This window comes from Dipodomys ordii, unplaced genomic scaffold (genome assembly GCF_000151885.1).
Source record: "Dipodomys ordii isolate 6190 unplaced genomic scaffold, Dord_2.0 Scaffold11, whole genome shotgun sequence".
Taxonomy (NCBI): domain Eukaryota; kingdom Metazoa; phylum Chordata; class Mammalia; order Rodentia; family Heteromyidae; genus Dipodomys; species Dipodomys ordii.
This window is the reverse complement of record NW_012267227.1, coordinates 16,375,551-16,394,420: the sequence shown is the minus strand read 5'-3', so window position 1 is coordinate 16,394,420 and position 18,870 is coordinate 16,375,551. Positions and strand designations below refer to the sequence as shown.

The following is an 18,870-nucleotide window of genomic DNA, read 5'->3' as shown; positions in this document are numbered from 1 at the left end:
GAGGAGAGAAGGAAAGGAAGGAAGGAAAAAGAAGGAAAGAAAGAAAAAGAAAGAACAAAAGAAAGAAAGAAAAAGGAAGGAAGGAAGAGGCGAAGGGGCCTATAATCACATGCCTGTAACCCCAGTAACTTGGGAAGTGGAAATAGGATGGTTTTGGTCCAAGGCTAACCCAGGCAAAAGCACAAGACCCTCTCTGAAAAATTTAAAAAAGCAAAAGGCCTAAGGCATGGCTCGAGTGATAAAATACTTGCCTAGTAAGCACAAGGCCCTAAGTTTACTTCCTAGTACCACCAAGATAAAAAAGATGTTAGCTTTTGAAGATGCATTAATAATACTCTGTACAGTAACACTTGCTTATAGCCCAACAAGGCCTGAGACACTGACTGTGTTTTCTATTGTCTCTTGCTGTGGCCTTGAGGTAAGTTCCGCAGTCAGTGAGTGGCCTTTCCTGGAGCAGGACTGGACACAGCTACCAATGGGCCTGTGTATTGGGACTCCCTGAGGTCACATAGTAGCATCACTGTGGCTGCAGCAGGGTTATTAAGGCCAGTTGTGGTGAACAGCAGTAACTACCCCCGAAGCTGTCTCGCAGCTACCCTCCGTGCACTGCACTGATTGCAGTACTGGCAAGTTATCCTCCCCAGGAGGTTGACTCAGCTTAGAGCACAGAGGATTCTTTTCCTTCTTACGTTGCTCAGGCTCAAAAGTTCTAAATTAATCTTCTTAAAAGTCACATTTCTTTGTTTCATTATTTTTATTGAATGCTATCTACTAACCAAGAATATTTGTCAAACGAGTATCCTATAATTAATAATGGTCAAGTAAATATCCACATCCTCACCACTGAACTTCACAAGTAGAGCACAGAGCTGAAGCCTAGGATAAAGCAAGTAAGAAGCACCTACTTTGGCAAACCAACAATTATGATAATATTTTAATGTACTATTTTTAAAAATGAAGATTAATGCTATCAAAAATGTCCTATGTGTCAGTATAACAGCTGGAACTCAGGAACTCCTTTCCTCCTCTTTCTTGTTCACAATTGGTATTCTACCACTTGAACCATACCTCCAGTGTGACATTTTGCTGGTTAATTAGAGATAGTCTTGCAGACTTTTCTACCTGAGAGTCTTCAAACCATAATCTTCTAGGTGCCAGCCTCCTGACTAGCTAGGATTACAGGTGTGAGCCACTGGCACCCGGGAAAACATCAAAATTTTAAATAAAACTGGGCTCAGCACTACTGAGTTTTTCTTTTAGCGGGGATAGCGCATTATAACAGCAGTTGCATCATGAGACCCCAGTAACTCCCCGCTGCCTGCCGCAGCAGCTGCTGGGGCAGCCCCAGTTCCTCAGCACTTTGCAACATGCACATCTGCTTCTTAGTCTTCCTCCACTTGGTTATTTGCAATGATCATCTTTGTGCCTCCACTCCCTGTACCACAGTATTCTCTCCTCCCTCCTCCTGTTCACATCACCCGTCCAGGCCTAACCCAAGCCTATGCAGCTTTTCTAATGGCACTAGCACCCCAACTCCCTATTACCTGCTAGCAATGATTTTGCCCTTCTCTGAAATGCTGCCCCACAGACTTGTGCCCTGCTTTGCATTCTCAGGGATTATGCCTTAATGTTTCAAGTGTGCCTATCTGTTCCTAAACTAGGTGGTATGTTCCTTAAAAGCATGTTGCATTTCTCTTACCTCCTTAGAGCACCGTTACACTTGACTGTCAGTAACTGTTGACTGTGATTGGTTAACTGGCAGATTTAATTAAAAGTGAAAATCGAATTTATTTGTTTCTGGATTTTTTTGGGGGGCACATGCTTTTTTCCAAGTGAAGTGAACATTGTGTACTCCTTGTGGATACATTTCATTACCTCAGCTGAGATTTAAGCTTTACTTTGTATATGAATTCACAGACACACACACAGATCCTTCACTCCTGTTTCTGAGGAAGAAGAACAATCCCTAGCTAGCTGAAGTCTCAGTTCCAGCCAATTTGTCTAAGCAAAAGTTATAATAAAGCAAAGTCAAATTTGAAGAACATCATAAACTCTTTAAAACATGAAGTCCATGGAAAAGAGGTGGGAGGAACTCTTTCTGTTTGAAGGAGATAAAGGGATGTGATAACATACATGTGATCCTGGGTTGCATTCTGAATCCATAATTGATATTATTGGGACAGTTTGACAACATTTTGGGTGTGATCTTTTGACTGTATGGTAATTTTTCTGGTTCAGAGGATTTGTGCTGTAATTAAATGTAAGAATTTCCTTGGCTTAGGAAGCACAGCAGAGTTCAGTCTATGGACAGGATCCCTTTACTTCTTCACATCCCTTTTAATTTCAGAATCATAATGAAAGCAGAAACAGTCAAAGCTCCTACATCACTAAAGCCGTATGGTGTTTGGTTTGTGATTAAGCTGTATGGTTTTTAACTTGTAATTAGCCCCCCTACCTAAAAGCCTTCTGGGTAGTGGGATTCATATGACAACAAAAACCCTTCCACTCTGCTTTTAAGACCTTCACCTAAGAAACCATCGAATGCCCAATACAGTTACAGAGGCATTCTGAGGATGTAGAAAGCCATCAGTAGCAATGCTGCTGCCTTATTAACCCTGACAATGTACGACACAGAGCCAGCACTCTAGGAGAAATGAAGGAGGCACAATCGTTGACATCTGATACCAGATCTGCTCATCTTGTGACCAGCTTGCTAAAGGCTGCAGCGTCACCGCAGAGCTCACCAGAATTAGGTGCATCTTGACAGTTTCCAGCAGGGAGGATGGTAGATTCTTCTTCAGCCAGAACCAGGGAAAGAGAGAGCCCTGACTATATGTAAGGATCCAGAGATCTTATGCCTAGTTCACACTAACGAGTCTTAGTCAAAGGTTTACTACTTCACTGCAAACCAGGAGACCAGGTCCTAGTTTGGGTCCACTGTAAACAGGCTAAGTCATTGGGGCTAAGCTGTTTAACTTCCGTGGGCTTTGGTATCCTCATTTGCTAAATAAAACATTATTTTATTCTGTGATTGAAATGTAAAATGATAGCAGGTACTTCATTTTCCTCAGTTGTAAGGTGGACTTATCCAGACCTACAGAGTTGTTTTACAGATTAAAAGTATTCCACATGTATGGCAAGGGAAAACAGTAATTTTACCAGAGAAAATTGGTAGACACTTAGCCAAGTGATCAGCGTTCACAGTCACCTGTAATAAATAAATATGATTTGAAGAGAGCAAATTACCTTTATGATATTCTTTTCCAAAATATGTAACTTCAATCTGCTTATGTAAAAAATACTAGATAAAGCCAAATTTGGAGCATTTAGCCAAGTATCTAACCAGTATTCTTTGAAAATGTCAAGTCAGTGGGGCTGGGAAGGTGGCTCAGTGGTAGAGTGCTTACCTTACATTCATGAGGCCCTGCTTTCGATTCTTCAGCACCACATAAGCAGAAAAGGCTGGAAGTGGTGCTGTGGCTCAAGTGGTAGAGCGCTATCCTTGAGCTGAAGAGCTGAGGGACAGCGCCCAGGCCCAGAGTTCAGGCCCCACAACCGGCAAAATATGTCAAGCCAGGACAGACCAAGACTATATAAATTTATTAGAGGATGCTAAAGAGTTCTATCTTGGCAACTCTTAGATAACATTATTATTATTATTTATTTATTTTGCCAGTCCTGGGCTTAAACTCAGGGCCTAGTCCCTTAGCCTGCACTTTTTTAGCTCAAGGCTAGTGCTCTCACCACCTGAGCCATAGCTCCATTTCTGGATTTTTGGTGATCAATTGGAGTTGAGACTCTCACAGAGTTTTTTGCCTGGACTGGTTTCAAATTGTGATCCTCAGATCTCAGCCTCCTGAGTAACTAGGATTACAGGTGTGAGCCACTAGTGCCAGGTGTAACTTCTTATTTTTTATTTTTGTCGGTTAAAGGGGCTTGAACTCAGAGCCTGGATGCTGTCCCTGAGCGTATTTGTGCTCTACCACTTGAGCCCCAGCACCACTTCCAGTTTTTGAGTGATTATGGACATAAGAGTCTCATGGGAACTTTTCTGCCTGGGATGGCTTCAAACCATGATCCTCGGATCTCCGCCTCCTGAGTAGCTATGATTACAGGCATGAGCCACCGGCACGTGGCTCTTGTAACATCATTTTTAAAGCACCCTACATGAAATGGCTAGCTCACAGTCAGCACTCAGTGAATAGTAGGTGTTATAACGATAAGCAAATACCATTTCCAATAATGTTGTGTCAAAGAAAATATTTTGGATGAAAAAGACGTGACAAGGAGCCATTAGCTAGCACTGCTTTCCACCCACAGATATTGCATGAAATGTGTCCTTTTTTTTTTTTTTAACACTTGAAGAGATTTCTGGGCATCAAAAAGTGCAACTGTTTACCCTTTGTTCATGGGCTCCGATTTGATTTTACCAGGATTGAATGAGTTTCCACAGTGTGCAGCTGAATAAACCTTGAATTTGGACCTGCACATCTGATGTTTTATTCACAACAATTAATAAGGAAAATGAAGATCATTTTGCCCTCTGTGTGTCTGAAATCCCCACCCCTGTCACACACCTGTCTGTCTTACAAGTAGAGCTGACTCAGACAGCTGAGGAAAGAAAACTCAGCAGGGATATGGCCTGGGTAGAGCTCCTCTCCTAGGAGCAATTCAGCCAAGAAATGACTGCATTGGTAAAGCCTGTACTTAAAGCTTAAGAAATTTCTGTTCACATAGGGAAATATATAACTCGCCATTATTAAAGCTCTTCTAATTCCTCCTTCAGTCTGTGGGCAGGCTGGAAGAAGTGAAGACAATACAATGTGGGTTAATGCTGTGAATTTTAGTGTAGAGAACTGAGGCTGAGACCCAATATTTGATGGTAGGGGTAGGAAACTCCTCCTTCACTCACTTGGCCACTGATGAGATTGAGGGTGGGCATGGGTCTTATTAGACACTCTTTTAGTATAGACAATCAGGCAAGCTGCCTCTGATGGAGACCCTGTGCTTCATGAGTCAGGACAAATTACTGCCTTGTTCAGTAATGATTGTAGACTAGATGCTGCTTTCTATCAGTGAGCACTGGTTTTGCCAAGGTGTCTTCTGAAGGTCCATTTGTTAAAGGCTCGACCCCCCAGGGTGGTTTTATCAAGAGGTGGTAGAACTTGTAGGAGGATGGACCTAAAGGGAGTTCCTTAGATTATTGTATAGGTCTCCTCCAAGAGAATTGTGTGGCCCTAGCCCCTTTCTCTTCCTCTTTTGCTTCCTAGCTACGAGGTGAACAGTTTGGCTCTGCCATGAGTTCCTTCCATGATATGCTGCCCTGACACAGGCCCAAAACAAAGTGGCCAATTCATCATGGACTAGAACTTCCACAACCATGAGCCAAAGTAAACCTTTCCAGCTAGGCATGGTGGTACGCACCTGTCATGCCATCACTCAAGAGGCTGTGGCAGGAAGGTTGCAAGTTTGAGACCAGCTTGGGTTACATAGTAAGTTTCAAGCTAGCTTGAGCTACATAGTAATAAGACCTTGTCTCAAATGATTGAGTGAATGAATAAATGAATGAGTAATATATCAACCTTCACATAAATTGATTGTCTCAGGTATTACATTGCAGTGATAGAAAGTTCACTTAATGAGTGAATGTATCACTCAATCTGACTTAAACCCAAAATAATATTATATTAAGGTTTTGAACAGTATCATTTACTGAATATTTTAGATACTGATAATACCATAAATGCACTATCTAAATTGTTTAATCCTTGTACTAACTCAATAACAGAATGACTAGCATCACACTCAGTTTATAGTTGAGAAAACTGACAGAAAGAAAGGAAGCAGTAACTTGGCTAAAATCACATGGGCATAGCCAGTAAGTGGCCAATCTAGACGTTGAACTTGGACAGTCTCTACAGACTGTTCTTCTCTATTCTACCTCTCCAAAAATAGCAAAGATAATTGGACATTTTGTTGCAGGGACAGAAGGATAGGCTGATGGTCTACAAGCCCAGACATGGGATTACTCCAGCTGTACCCCCAGGAGTCATGAGTCTGCTAGTACTACATATACCTTCTCTTGTAGCCTCTGAACTTGGATTGGTGAGTATGGTCCTTTGGGAGGAGTCACAGGTCAATCCAGAATGTAGCTATCCCTTTACATCCCCGAGAGCAGCTCTTATGTATCTGTAAAAGGCAAGGTGACCAGGCATCAGTGGCTCATGTCTGTAATCCTAGCTACTCAGGATGCTGAGATCTGAGGATCACAGTTCAAAGCCAGCCTGGGCAGGAAAGTCCATGAGATTCTTATCTCCAATAAAAACCACCGGAAAACTGGAAGTGGCACTGTGGATCAAGTGGTAGAGCACTAGCCTTGAGCTGAAGAGCTGAGGGATAGTGCCCAGGCCCAGGGTTTAAGCCCCACAACCAACAACAACAAAAAGACAAGGCAGGCAGGCATCTCACTTACCCATAGCCACTTACACTCTCATCTAAGTCCTGAAGACAACTTCTTAGATATGACATCCCAGGTCTTAGCACCAACCTGGCTCAGTATCCATTTCCAATTTCTGTTCCAGATGGTAAATCGTCAGCACTCCACTAGGATGCTCTTTGTAGCATACTTTGATGCATACTTGTAGCATGGTTCATCCTCATGTGTATTTTGAGGGTGGAAGGGACTATAGGTGGCTAGGTCGAGTGGACAAGAAAAGAGATATCTTCACTTGAGGACTCAGCTGAGTGGCATTTTCCATCCAGACAGCTCCAGTGAGCACCAATGCCAGAACATTCTAGAAGAGATTCTAAAGCTAGTCTTGAGTAAAGTTCTGCTATCCTAGAGGTTTAGAAAATAAAAGTCATTATGAAACTGTAACCCCTATGTGGATCATCATTATAATAATAATAAAAAAGAAAAAAATCATGTTCTCTAAAATGGACAGATTATTCCCTTAGAACTCAGTACCTTCCATTCCAGCTAGCTTTTTAAATACTGTTTTCCATTACTTTGGTAGCTAAGAGTGTGGTAGCCTTCACAACCACCTATTCAATATTGTGTCAGCAGCTCTTCACTGATGGTCAGTGTTCACCTTACCCAGATGCTCTTACTTCCTGACAGCCGCTAGTCTTTAAGGCTTAATGACAACACAGAAATGTCTAGCCACCCACTCTCTTACTCTCTCTCATACTCACAATCTTTCTTCACATCTATTTTTAGTTTTCCTGGCTCAAGCTTCTTCAGGCCGCTGAAACACAAGCCTCATTTCTTTCGCTCCCGCTGGCATGAATGCTGCTGGTAGGAGGCCCCTGAGTGAAAAATTGCCTCAAAATCCTTTGGTGCTCCTTCCTTAGGAAAACCTATGGTTTGGGGATCACAGCTGTTTTGACGCTGTCTGCCAGGTAGCCTTCTGATGGGCCTTAAGCTTTGGAGTGGCCATGGACATGTTTTTTCTCAGATGACAGAATTACGCCAACTTCCCCTCTGCAGCCGCTTCCTTTCCTTACAGGTAGCTGTACGGTATTTTCTTTAAAAACCTCTTCCTGCCAGAGTTGCCTGCCATGCCGACTGTCATTAGCCCATCCGTGGCCACCCGGACAAGGGCTGAGCCCAGGTCCCCAGGGCCAGTCCCCCATCCAGCCCAGGGCCAGACCACCGAGGCTGGGGGTGGACATCCAAGTGGCATCTACTCAGCCATCATCAGCCGCAACTTTCCCATTATCGGCGTGAAAGAGAAGACATTTGAACAGCTTCACAAGAAATGTCTAGAAAAGAAGGTTCTTTATCTGGATCCTGAGTTCCCACCAGATGAGACGTCTCTTTTTTATAGCCAGAAGTTCCCCATCCAGTTTGTGTGGAAGAGACCTCCGGTGAGTAGCTTACTGGTTACTGGTTGAGGTTTTGCCCTCTGAGAAGTCCTTCCACTCAGCACCTCCCCACAGACAGCTCAGCTGTGCACACTGGGGGAAGCTCCCTGGCAGCAGCCTGCTGGGCTCTGCCCTCAAGTGTGAAGATGGACAAGAGGGTCAGATCTTAGCCATCTCACCAAATAGGATAAGAGCAGGTCATTCTCATATTCTTTCTCTCCCTCCCTCTCTCTCTCCCTCTCCCCCTTCTCTCTTTCTGCCCCCCCTTCCCTCCCCCTTTGTAAAAGTGATTAGAACTCAGATTAATTCATCCTATAAATATATATTCCCTGGGCTGGGAATGTGGTTTAGTAGTAGAGTGCTTGAGCATGCATGAAGCCCTGGGTTTGATTCCTCTGAGAGTACCACATAAACAGAAAAAGCCAAAAGTGGCACTGTGGTTCAAATGGTAGAGTGCTAGCAGTGAGCAACAAAAAAGAAAAAAAGAAAAGCTCAATTCCCAGGCCATGAGTTCAAGCCCTGAGACTAGCAAAGAAAAAAAAAGAAGTGTGTGTGTGTGTGTGTGTGTGTGTGTGTGTTCCATCTCTAGAACTGATTCTGCACAGTCCAGATCTACTCTCTGTTTATATATCCTGCATCTTTGTAAGATTTCTTCTCTTTCTTGGGCTAAAATGATTATGCTCTTCTTCAATTTGCTAGTGACCATGGATTTCTGAAACACAGAAGCCATAGAAAGATAGTGGCAGGCAGAGCATACTTTTTAGTATAAAATACTAGGGTGGGGCCATCCTATTTGTTTTTGTCTGCACTTGCTTACTAGTATGCACTGATGAGTGACTGACAGAGCCTGGATAAAACCTGGGAAAAGTTTGTAAGACTCCCCTCTTCTAACTTTTTCTAACATGCTGGTTCATACCTGTCATCCCAGCTATTGCAGAAAACATAAATATGAGGATCAAGATCTAGGCTGGTTCAAGCAAAAAGCAAGACCCTATCTCAAAAATAATCAGAGCAAAAAGAACTGGAAGCATGGCCCATGTTGTAGAGCACCAGCTAGCAAGCACATAGCCCTGATTACAAACACCAGTGCTGCCGAAAATAAAAATATTTATTGAGCATCTCCTAATTTCAGTAGCTGTGTAAGTAGCTGAGAAATAGGCAGTGAATAAAAACAAACACAAATTTCTGCTCTCTTAGAGCCTATCGTCCTGAGGGAAAGGTGGGCATTGTATAAGAGTGAGAGAGGAGGGCTGGGAAGGTGGCTCAGTGGTAGAGCGCTTGCCTTGCATGCATGAGGCCCTGGGTTCGATTCCTCAGCACCACATAAGCAAAAAGAAAAAAAAGCCAGAAGTGGCACTGTGGCTCAAGTGGTAGAGAGCTAGCCTTGAGCTGAAGAGCTGAGGGACAGCGCCCAGACCCAGAGTTCAGGTCCCACAACCGGACTCCCCCCCTCCCCCCCCAAAAAAAAGAGTGACAGAGGAGTCTTACAGGTGAATGGGATCAGATATCAAGGACATACTCAAGTGTGCAGAGAGAAACCCTTCATGATGAAATAATGTTAGGCTGAAAGCCAGTATTGGCCTTAGCCATGTTTTTCTTTATTAAGCTGAGCTGGAATGCCCGCCAGCCGCATGTGTGCCACAAGGGCTGCATTTCTCTTCTGATGGTCCTTTGGTAAGCCTATGATGGTCATGAAGGCTCTCACTTTAGAATTAGAGAACACTGCAGTGGGCTGGGGGCACACCTCAGTGACAGAGGGCTTGCCTAGCATATATGAAGCCCTGGGTTCCATTTTCAGTTCTGCAATCAGTTAACCAATTGAAGAACACTCAAATCACTTAATTGCCTACTCAGCTGATATCCTACTGCCAGAGATCTTAGACAGCCACATCCCTGTTTCAATGTCTTCTCTGATGCAGCACCTCTGTCCCCACACTGCCTTCAAGATCTGTATCTCTTTCCTGAGATTCAGGCCCCTCTGCCACTGGCCCCCCGCACACCTGGCCAGCCTTTTTGTTCCACTGAGTAAGTGCTCTACTACTTGACCTACACCTTCAGCCCTCTATGTACTTTTTAATGTCATTATTTAAATATTTAAAACTTGATTTATGAACTAGACAAAAGTAATTGCTCTCTCTCTCCCTCTCCCTCTCTCTCCTTCTTTCTCCCTCTCTCCTCCTCTCTTCCCCTCTTGTCCCCTCTCTCTCTCTTTTGTCAGTTGTGGGGCTTGAACTCTGGGCCTGGGTGCTGTCCCTGAGCTCTTCAGCTCAAGGCTAGCGCTCTATCACTTGAGCCACAGTAGCACTTCTGGTTTTCTGGTGGTTAATTGGAGATAAGAGTCTCATGGACTTTCCTTGCCTGGGCTGGCTTTGAACTACAATCCTTAGATCTCAGCCTCCTGAATAGCTAGGATTATAGGCATCAGTGCCCAGCTAAAATAATTTATTTCTTGAAAGAACTAGTCTTAAACATTACTTTCACGGGGCTGGGAAGGTGGCTCAGTGGTAGAGCATTTGCCTCACATGCACGAGACCCTGGGTTCAATTCCTCAGCACCATATAAGCAGAAAAAGCCAGAAGTGGTGCTGTGGCTCAAGTGTAGTAGAGCGCTAGCCTTGAGCTGAAGAGCTGAGAAACAGCGCCCAAGCCCAGAGTTCAGGCCCACGACTGAGAAAAAAAAATTACTTTCATCTATGACTGTACCCTGTAATGTTAAAAAATTATTTCAAATTTTAATGGACATTAAAATTCTCCTTAGCTGGGCACAGTGGCTCACACCTGTAATCCTATGTACTCCAGAGATCTGATGATCGAGGTTCAAAGCCAGCCCAGGCAGGAAAATCCGTAAGACTCTTATCTCCAATTAACCACCAGAAAACTGGTGCTGTGGCTCAAAGTGGTAGAGTGTTAACCTTAAGCAAAAAGAGCTGAAGGATAGTGCCTAGGACTCAAGTTCAAGCCCCACAACTGAAAAAAAAAAAAAGAATCTCCTTGATGAAACAATTTATAATACCGAATCTCAGTCATCTACCTGAATGCCTGAGGTATCTAGGTATCTCCGGTATCTCAGGATGGGTCCCAGGAGCATCGTAGGTGACTGATGCTGAAGTTCAAAAACCAGGCTTTGAGAACACAGAGTGGACAAAGGCCAGTGGAGATCAATGAGCAGACAGACTGGACACTCTCCTAGCAGGCAGCCTGCCAGTCCTGAGTCTTGCTTCAACTGTCTGTTGTTGTCTATTGAAGCATAGTGAAACTTTAAAAAAGCTAAGCTTTCTTGGTGATAGAATTTCAGCGCACATTTATCTTCCTTCCTCATCCACCACATTCTCTGCCCTAAGGATTCTGGATGAGCGAAAGGCATGTCTGCTCACTGCCTGCAGCCTAATTTAACTGGGACTTCCTTCCAAGGGCCAGTATCCTACCCTCTGGGTCCTTGTTACAGAGCAGAGTCCCTAAATGGCTGGTGAAGGTTTTTTGGGGGGTGGGGCAGGGACGTCAGGAGAATGAAGGGTTCATTACCCTCAGACAAAGGCCTGGAACAGATTCCTCCTATGCATTCAGCAGCCTGTATAGGATTAGTGTATACAGCATGTTTAGAAGGCCCCATGCTATACCCCATTGACTGCCACTGTCAAAGGCATGAATGCCTTTTGCTGAGGCAGGGTAAGCTCTCCGTAACTATGTTTTCTCTTTTTAAAGAAAGAGTCCCAGCAAGGCTGTTGGAGGTACCCTAAAGGTCTAGGGGCCACTGTGGTCTGTCCTGGGGCCATCTCTGGCTCACTCTCTCCCCTCCCTGGCTCCCTCTCTGACTTGCATGTGTTACCCCTAGACCATGGGCTCAGGGGCCTCCAGCCAAAGCTGCTGACTCTGACCATAGCCTTTCTCTGGGCTGTGTTCATTTGCATCGCGCTGCTGAGGGTGGAGGAGCTATATAGGCTCTGCACCATTCACCAGAGGATTAGGCCTGGGCTGAGGGTGCAGCCGGAGAGAAGCCACAGTGAAGGCCCAACCCCACTCCCCGAGTGGTCATTATGCCCTACCTGCTCCCAGGATTCTTCTGTGACCGCGTGATCCGAGAGAGGGACAGGAGAAATGGAGAGGGAACTGTCAACCAGCCCCTTAAGTTTGAGGGGCAGGATTTTGTGGCTCTAAAACAACGGTGTCTGGCTCAGAAGTGTCTCTTTGAAGACCGTGTCTTCCCAGCAGGTGTGCAGGCCCTGGGCTCTCATGAGCTGAGCCAGAAAACCAGGATGAAGGCCATCACATGGAAAAGGCCGAAGGTAGGGCATCAAAAGGGAACAGGAAGTCTAGTGGTCCAGAGTCGGAGGCCACGGCTTCCCTACTCTGAGCAAATAGCTTATCAGGTCTAACCTAAGGTTCTTACCCATATACCCCCGCCCCAAGTTCTATCCCTGCTCCCTCCTAAAACTGGAGATGCTGTTTTCTGTTCTTGAACTAGAAGTTATTATAATACTTTATAGGTCCTGGGAGTGTAAATATTTTCAGGACAGCTAATGCATTTACTTAAACTTACAGTAGGATAATAACGTATAATCCGTTACCCTGGCTGCTCCTTGGAGAGCAGGAGTCTGGAGATGGGAGAATGGAGTGGTGAAGTGCACCGAGACTCAGTCTCAGGGACAGTCCCACGGAAGGTGGTGAATAGTAAAAAAAAAAAAAAAAAATGGGAGGCTGGCGACTGGCCTTAACTTTCCATTAATGCTGGCTCATTAGTATGCCGTCACTTCTGACTCAGCAGAAGAGTCCATGCTGTCCCACCAGACTCCTTCCATGTGAAACAGTTTACTCCAGGCCATCCTATGAAAGGACGACTACGTAGCCCATTTTTGTCAGCAGGAACAGGCCACAGTCCCTCTTCCTATATTAGAGCTGTGTTAGAGGAGCTAGATTGGTCCCTCTGTCTGTATTAGAGTTGGCAAGGAGGGGCCTTAAGCCAGGGGCTTCAAGGCAACTCTGTGAGTTCCACCCAGTGGGTCCACTGGAGGGTCTGAAAAATACCTTTGAATCATTAAATCTCTTAGTTGAATGAACTTTTACGCCCATTACCAGATTTGCAGAAAAATTGTGAGCGTGCCATATGTAGTAGCCGTTTACCTGTGGTTTTACTCCGCATAGTTCCTTTAACTGTGATCAAATGTAGCTCAAAACCATTAAGTGGGAAATTCCAGAAAAAAAAAATGATTCTTAAGTTTTAAGTATCTTTCACTATGCTATATTAACAAGGATTCGTATTTTATTAGTTGTTATTATTTATTAGTTATTGCCTCATCTATAACTTAACTTTGTCATAGATGTGTCTATAGGGAAAAAGTAGGGTTTGGTATTTTCCACAGTTTCACGTCTTGGAATATATCTGCTGTGGATAAGTTAGAAATACCACTGAGCCTCTTACCTAATTTTCCTTTTTATTCACATAAAAATATGGCACACTTGTTACGATTAATTAACTAATACTGGTATATTATTAGAAATGAAGTCCATACTTTCCTCAGATCTCCTTAGGTGTGTCTACTTCCCTTTTCTGTTCCAAGATTTCCACCCAAAATAGGGTGGAAAATATGTTGTTATGTCTTCTTAGCCTTCTCTCTCAAATTTCTCAGGTGTTTGATGACCTGAGAAGGTTTACATAGTACCGCTCCGTAGTTTGTAAAATGTGTTTCAATTTGTGTTTGTCCACTATTTTTCTCATGACTTGACTGGGGTCTTGGGTTTGTGGAGAGGCTGACGACCATCTTCACTGGATTTTACATTGAGGGCCCGGACTATACTATAATAAGCATACCTTATCATTATTGATGTTGATCTTAATAACCTAGTTGAAGTAGTGTTTCATTCTTTGACCCTCCTTTTCCATACTGTACTTTTCAGAAGCCAGACCTCAGCATAACCCACACTTAAGGACTGGGAAGGTTTGCCCTAACACCAAGAGGGCAGAGTACTTATTAGGAATGATTTTTGCAAGACAGCTTTGTCTATATTCTCTCTCAATTTTGTCTATATTCTTTTAACTTTTTTGTGGTTCTGAAAGTTGAACTCAGGTCCTTGTACTTGCTTGGCAAGCACTCTTGCACTGAGATAAATTCCTAACCTCTGTATTCGATTTCTTTATGCAATCATTTGGTCATCGATTGATTGATTGGTTGATTGATTGATTGATTGCAGTGTTAGAATTTGAACTTCTAGGCAAGCATGTGAACACATATATATAACATCAGATACTTTAGTTTTGAGTTATGATCTGGTACTGCTTTAGTTGCTATGAGTTTTTTTTAAAAAAACATTTGTTAAGTAAAAAGTGGATTTTGTTTTTGTTTTTTGTTTTTGTTGGTCATGGGGCTTGAACTCTGGGCCTGGGCTCTTGTCCCTGTGCTCTTCAGCTCAAGGCAAGCACTCTACCCCTTGAGCCACAGCACCACGTCTGGTTTTCCAGTGGTTTATTGGAGATAAGAGTCTCACGGATGGGGCTGGGAAGGTAGCTCAGTGGTAGAGCGCTTGCCTTGCAGGCCTGAGGCCCTGGGTTTGATTCCTCAGCACCGACATAATCAGAAAAGCCAGAAGTGGTGCTGTGGCTCAAGTGGTAGAATGCTAGCCTTGAGCTGAAGAGCTGAGGGACAGAGCCCAGGCCCAGAGTTCAGGCCCCACGACCGACCAAAAAAAAAATTTTTTTAGTGAGATAAAAATAAATCATAACTTGCCGGGCGCCGGTGGCTCACGCCTGTAATCCTAGCTGCTCAGGAGGCTGAGATCTGAGAATCGCAGTTCAAAGCCAGCCCGGGTAGGAAAGACTGTGAGACTCCTATCTCCAATAAGCCACTAGAAAACCAGAAGTGGCGCTGTAGCTCAAGTGGTAGAGCGCTCGCCTTGAGCTGAAGAGCTGAGGGACAGCGCCCAGGCCCAGAGTTCAAGCCCCACGACCGACAAAAAAAAATAATAATAAAATAAATCATAACTTGGGGCTGGGGGTTTAGCCCAGCGGAAGGGCGCCCGCCTGGCACACACAAGGCCCTGGGTTCGGTCCTCAGTCCTGGAAAAAATAGAATAAATAAATAGATCATAACTTAAATATACAATTTAACTCTAACACTGCAAGGTTGTTACTTTGATTCTTTTATAATTTCACGTTTTCTTTTTTTTTTCTTTCTTTCTTTTTTTTTCTTTTTGATCAGTCGTGGGGCTTGAACTCTAGTGCTATCCCTCAGCTCTTCAGTTCGAGGTGAACGCTCTGCCACTTGAGCTACAGCACCACTTTCGGTTTTCTAGTGGTTTATTGGAGATAAGAGCCTCATAGACTTTTCTGCCCGGGCTGGCTTTGAACTGTGATCCTCAGATCTCAGCCTCCTGAGTAGCTAGGATTACAGGCATGAGCCACCGGCACCAAACTCATGTTTTCTTATACACTTTCTAGAAAATTTTAATTCCTATTAACACAAGTTTTTTTTGTTTTGCTTTATCTTACTTTTTTTTTTTTTTACCACTAACAACATAAATAACCCATGTTTCCATTTCCTGGACTTCATGTCTAGTATTTTGCATATTCAAGAGAGTTACACCTTTATTTCCTCCCCTGCTGCTATCCTCCTTTGGTTATTTAACTTTTAACTATGTAAAACTTCCCATGATCTTCATGCCAAAACTATTTCTGAGAAGTTTTTATTCAGAATCTAGTCTCTATTATTCCCTAGCCCTCCCTCCCCTAATAGGTAACTTTCTTAAAAATGGTGTTATTGCCAGGCACCAGTGGCTCACGCCTGTAATCCTAGCTACTCAGGAGGCTGAGAGCTGAGGATCACAGTTCAAAGCCAGCCCAGGCAGGAAAGTCTGTGAGACTCTTATCTCCAAGTAGCCACCAGAAAACCGGAAGTGTCGCTGTGGTTCAAGTGGCAGAGTGCTAGCCTTGAGCTGCAGAGCTGAGGGACAGACCCCAGGCCCAGAGTTCAAGCCCCACGACCAACAAAAAATAAATAAATAAATGGTGTTATTGGTTTATCCCGAGCTGGCATGCAGCTGTGCAATAAGAGGAGGGCTGGTATGTGGTATGAGCCAGGCTTCCCCTCAGTAAGAGAGAGACACCCCTGAGTGAGGGGAGCATCCACGCTCTTGGTTATATTGGATTGCTGCGTAAAGACACGACCGGAGAGCGACAGAGTGTATGTTGCAGAAATAGCAAGGTTTCTTGAAGTTGCAGAGAGTAATGTGAAAACCAAACCAAACGCTAAAAATCTATAATTATTTAATAATACTTATTATTTTCTTATTAACCTACACTAATCTTGATTATTTAATCTATATTATTTAATTATTATAATGTAATTATAGTATTACTTAACTAAGAGAGGGCATGAAGGGCTTCAGATGTCTCCAAACAAAATCAAGAGCACCCTCTGTTGGCCTCTGTGAGGCTGCACATCACCTAGTACCTAGGCTTGAAAGTTTCTGGTGTCTAGTGCTGTGCTAGGTGGACTTGAGCAAAATCTGTGCCTGACATCATATGGCAGACCAGTGAGGCCCACAGGAAATTTACTTTCTTCTTCCTGAGCATTCAAACTCTTTTTAAAAAATTTACTTCTCTCCAGGTGCCGGTGGCTCACATCTGTAACCCTAGCTACTCAGGAGGCTGAGATCTGAGGATCATAGTTCAAAGCCAGCCCGGGCAGGAAAAGCTATGAAACTCTTATCTCCAATAAACCATCAGAAAACCAGAAGTGGTGCTATAGCTCAAGTGGTAGAGTGCTCACTTGAGCTAAAGAGCTGAAGGACAGTGCTCAGGCCCAGAGTTCAAGCCCCATGACTGACAAAAAAAAAAATTACCCTTTGTCTCTCTGTCTCTCTCCCTGTCTCTCTGTCTCTCTGTCTGTCTCTGCTCTGTCTCTGTCTGTCTGTCTGTCTGTCTCTCTCTCTCTCTCTCTCTGGCCTGAGATCAGGACTTGAACACGGTATCTGACGTTTTCACTCATTGGCCAGCGCTCTACCACTTGAGCCACTCTTCCAACTCCATAGAACATTCAAATCCTGTCACTCTGGGACATATGCCGACTCTAAATATCTATGTTGCCACATCTTGGGGAGAGAGAAAGATCTTTATCCTCTTTCTGTCATAGCGAAGCAAAAGGCATACTTTTACTTTGTCAGAGCTGTAGCAGGAATGACACATCCCTAACTCAGTTTGCCCACTTAGATAATACCAGTGTGGGGAGCAGCTTGCAGCAGTGAACAGTAGGCACACTCTGGCTTCTACTATGTAAGGTTTCTTAACCTCTCTGAGCCTCAGTTTTCTTCTATGAAAAAATAACAATAGTGGAGCTGGGAAGGTGGCTCAGTGGTAGAGCGCTTGCCTTGCATGCATGAGGCCCTGGGTTCGATTCCTCAGCACCACATAAGCAAAAAGCCGGAAGTGGCGCTGTGGCTCAAGTGGTAGAGCATTAGCCTTGAGCTGAAGAGCTGAGGGACAGCGCCCAGGCCCAGAGTTCAGGCCCCACGACCGGACCCAAAAAAAAAAAAATAACAATAGTATCCATTCACAGGGCTTTTTTAAAGATGTGGAGGAATAGTGACTGTAAAATTCCTGATACCTGGTACCAGCACTACATAATGGAACCCAATAAACAATAGCTATTATCAGTAGTATGACCTGACTGTTTCCTTTGTGTTTCCCAGGAAATTTGTGAGAACCCCCGATTTATCATTGGTGGAGCCAATAGGACTGACATCTGTCAAGGAGATCTAGGTAGGAAAGCCCTCCTAACTATCCCCTGCCATATGACCCAAGGGTGGCGGAAAGGTGTGGGCCCTTTCCGGGAGGTAAAGAGATGACAAATGCATGTTTAGTGTATTTGGGAAGCTTTTCCTAGCAGTACCTTGGTGCTCACTGGCCTAGGTGATGGAGAGGGCTTTGTTTCCGCTCCCACATGCTACTGCCTCCTTTGAGACTCAAGGACAGCAACACATACAGCGCAGCATGACAAATCCCTGCTTCTAACGGCCCCCCTCTTCCTTAGAAGACAGCTCTGAGGCTGGCTGCGTGGAGAATCTATATCCACACACAAGCTGCAATACTAAAAAGGGAAAGAACCCTTTGTAACATGCTGTGGTCTCCGTTGCCCGGTGACAGCTCCCTTGGAGAGCCTTTCCACAAAGGTGACATTTGCCACACGGAGGAGCATCCAAGTTTCTGTTTGCTTGTTCTCTCGGCTGTTCTACCAGACCTTCCTGTCTCTCAGCCTCTCCCCTTGGTGCCGACAGTACATGAGCTCTGCAGAGTACAGTTGGAGACACAAGCAACAGACACGATTTAAAGCTTGAGGGGAAAGGTCTTTTGCCCAACACCAACTGAAAAACCTTTGGCTTGCTTGACTCCAGGGGAGGATAAGAAGGTGTTGGATGTCCAGGTTCTTGTACTAGAGGGAAGGCTCCCCACAGACCCTGCTCCCTCTAACCAATACACAGCTTCCAAGGAGAGACTGGCTGCTCCAGAGAAAGGAGCAGGAGTGGCCTTGGGCATCGCTCAGCCTCCCTTCTACACATTTACTAAGCAGTTAACTTGTCCCTTAAAGCATGAGTAAGTGTACACAAGTGTCTAGGTATATTCTCTAAGTGTTTGTACACACACATGCACACACATGCATCTGTGCACATATACAATGTTCATACCTTCACTATATACACTACTCTGACAGAAGAGAGATGCAGGGAATAAGAAGGTGTCCCCGTTGCATTCCATTGCCAGCAATGTCCTGTCTTAGTATCTCCACATAGACTGGTTCCAGGGCAGCTGCCTAAACTTCCTTCAGATACAAATCTGCCTAGCCAGTGGTTCTCTTTAACATTCAGTCTTCCCTGAGGTCAGGAAGGCAAGAAAGACAAGTCAGTTTGCCTCACCCATCACTCTGTCTCTGTGGAGGCCTAAGGAAAGGAGAACTTGTCCCAGGGCTTTAGAAGATGTCCAGTTCTAGCTGGGCACCCATGGCTCACACCTGTAATCCTA

The 18,870-nt window shown here is 44.4% G+C and overlaps 1 protein-coding gene across 2 annotated transcripts in view; it reads left to right on the top strand.

The window, feature by feature from the left end:
- The first annotated feature begins 7,280 nt into the window (after window positions 1-7,280).
- Window positions 7,281-18,870, top strand: part of Capn3 (calpain 3, (p94)) — a 31,176-nt gene continuing 19,586 nt past the window's right edge. The window contains exons 1-2 of one of the 2 annotated variants that reach the window (XM_013010232.1): window positions 7,281-7,869; window positions 17,544-17,613. In XM_013010232.1, coding sequence (XP_012865686.1) covers window positions 7,561-7,869; window positions 17,544-17,613 — 379 coding nt within the window. In that variant the 5' untranslated portion in view covers window positions 7,281-7,560. The remainder of the gene's footprint in view (window positions 7,870-17,543; window positions 17,614-18,870) is intronic. The other variant, XM_013010233.1, reaches the window with a different exon arrangement.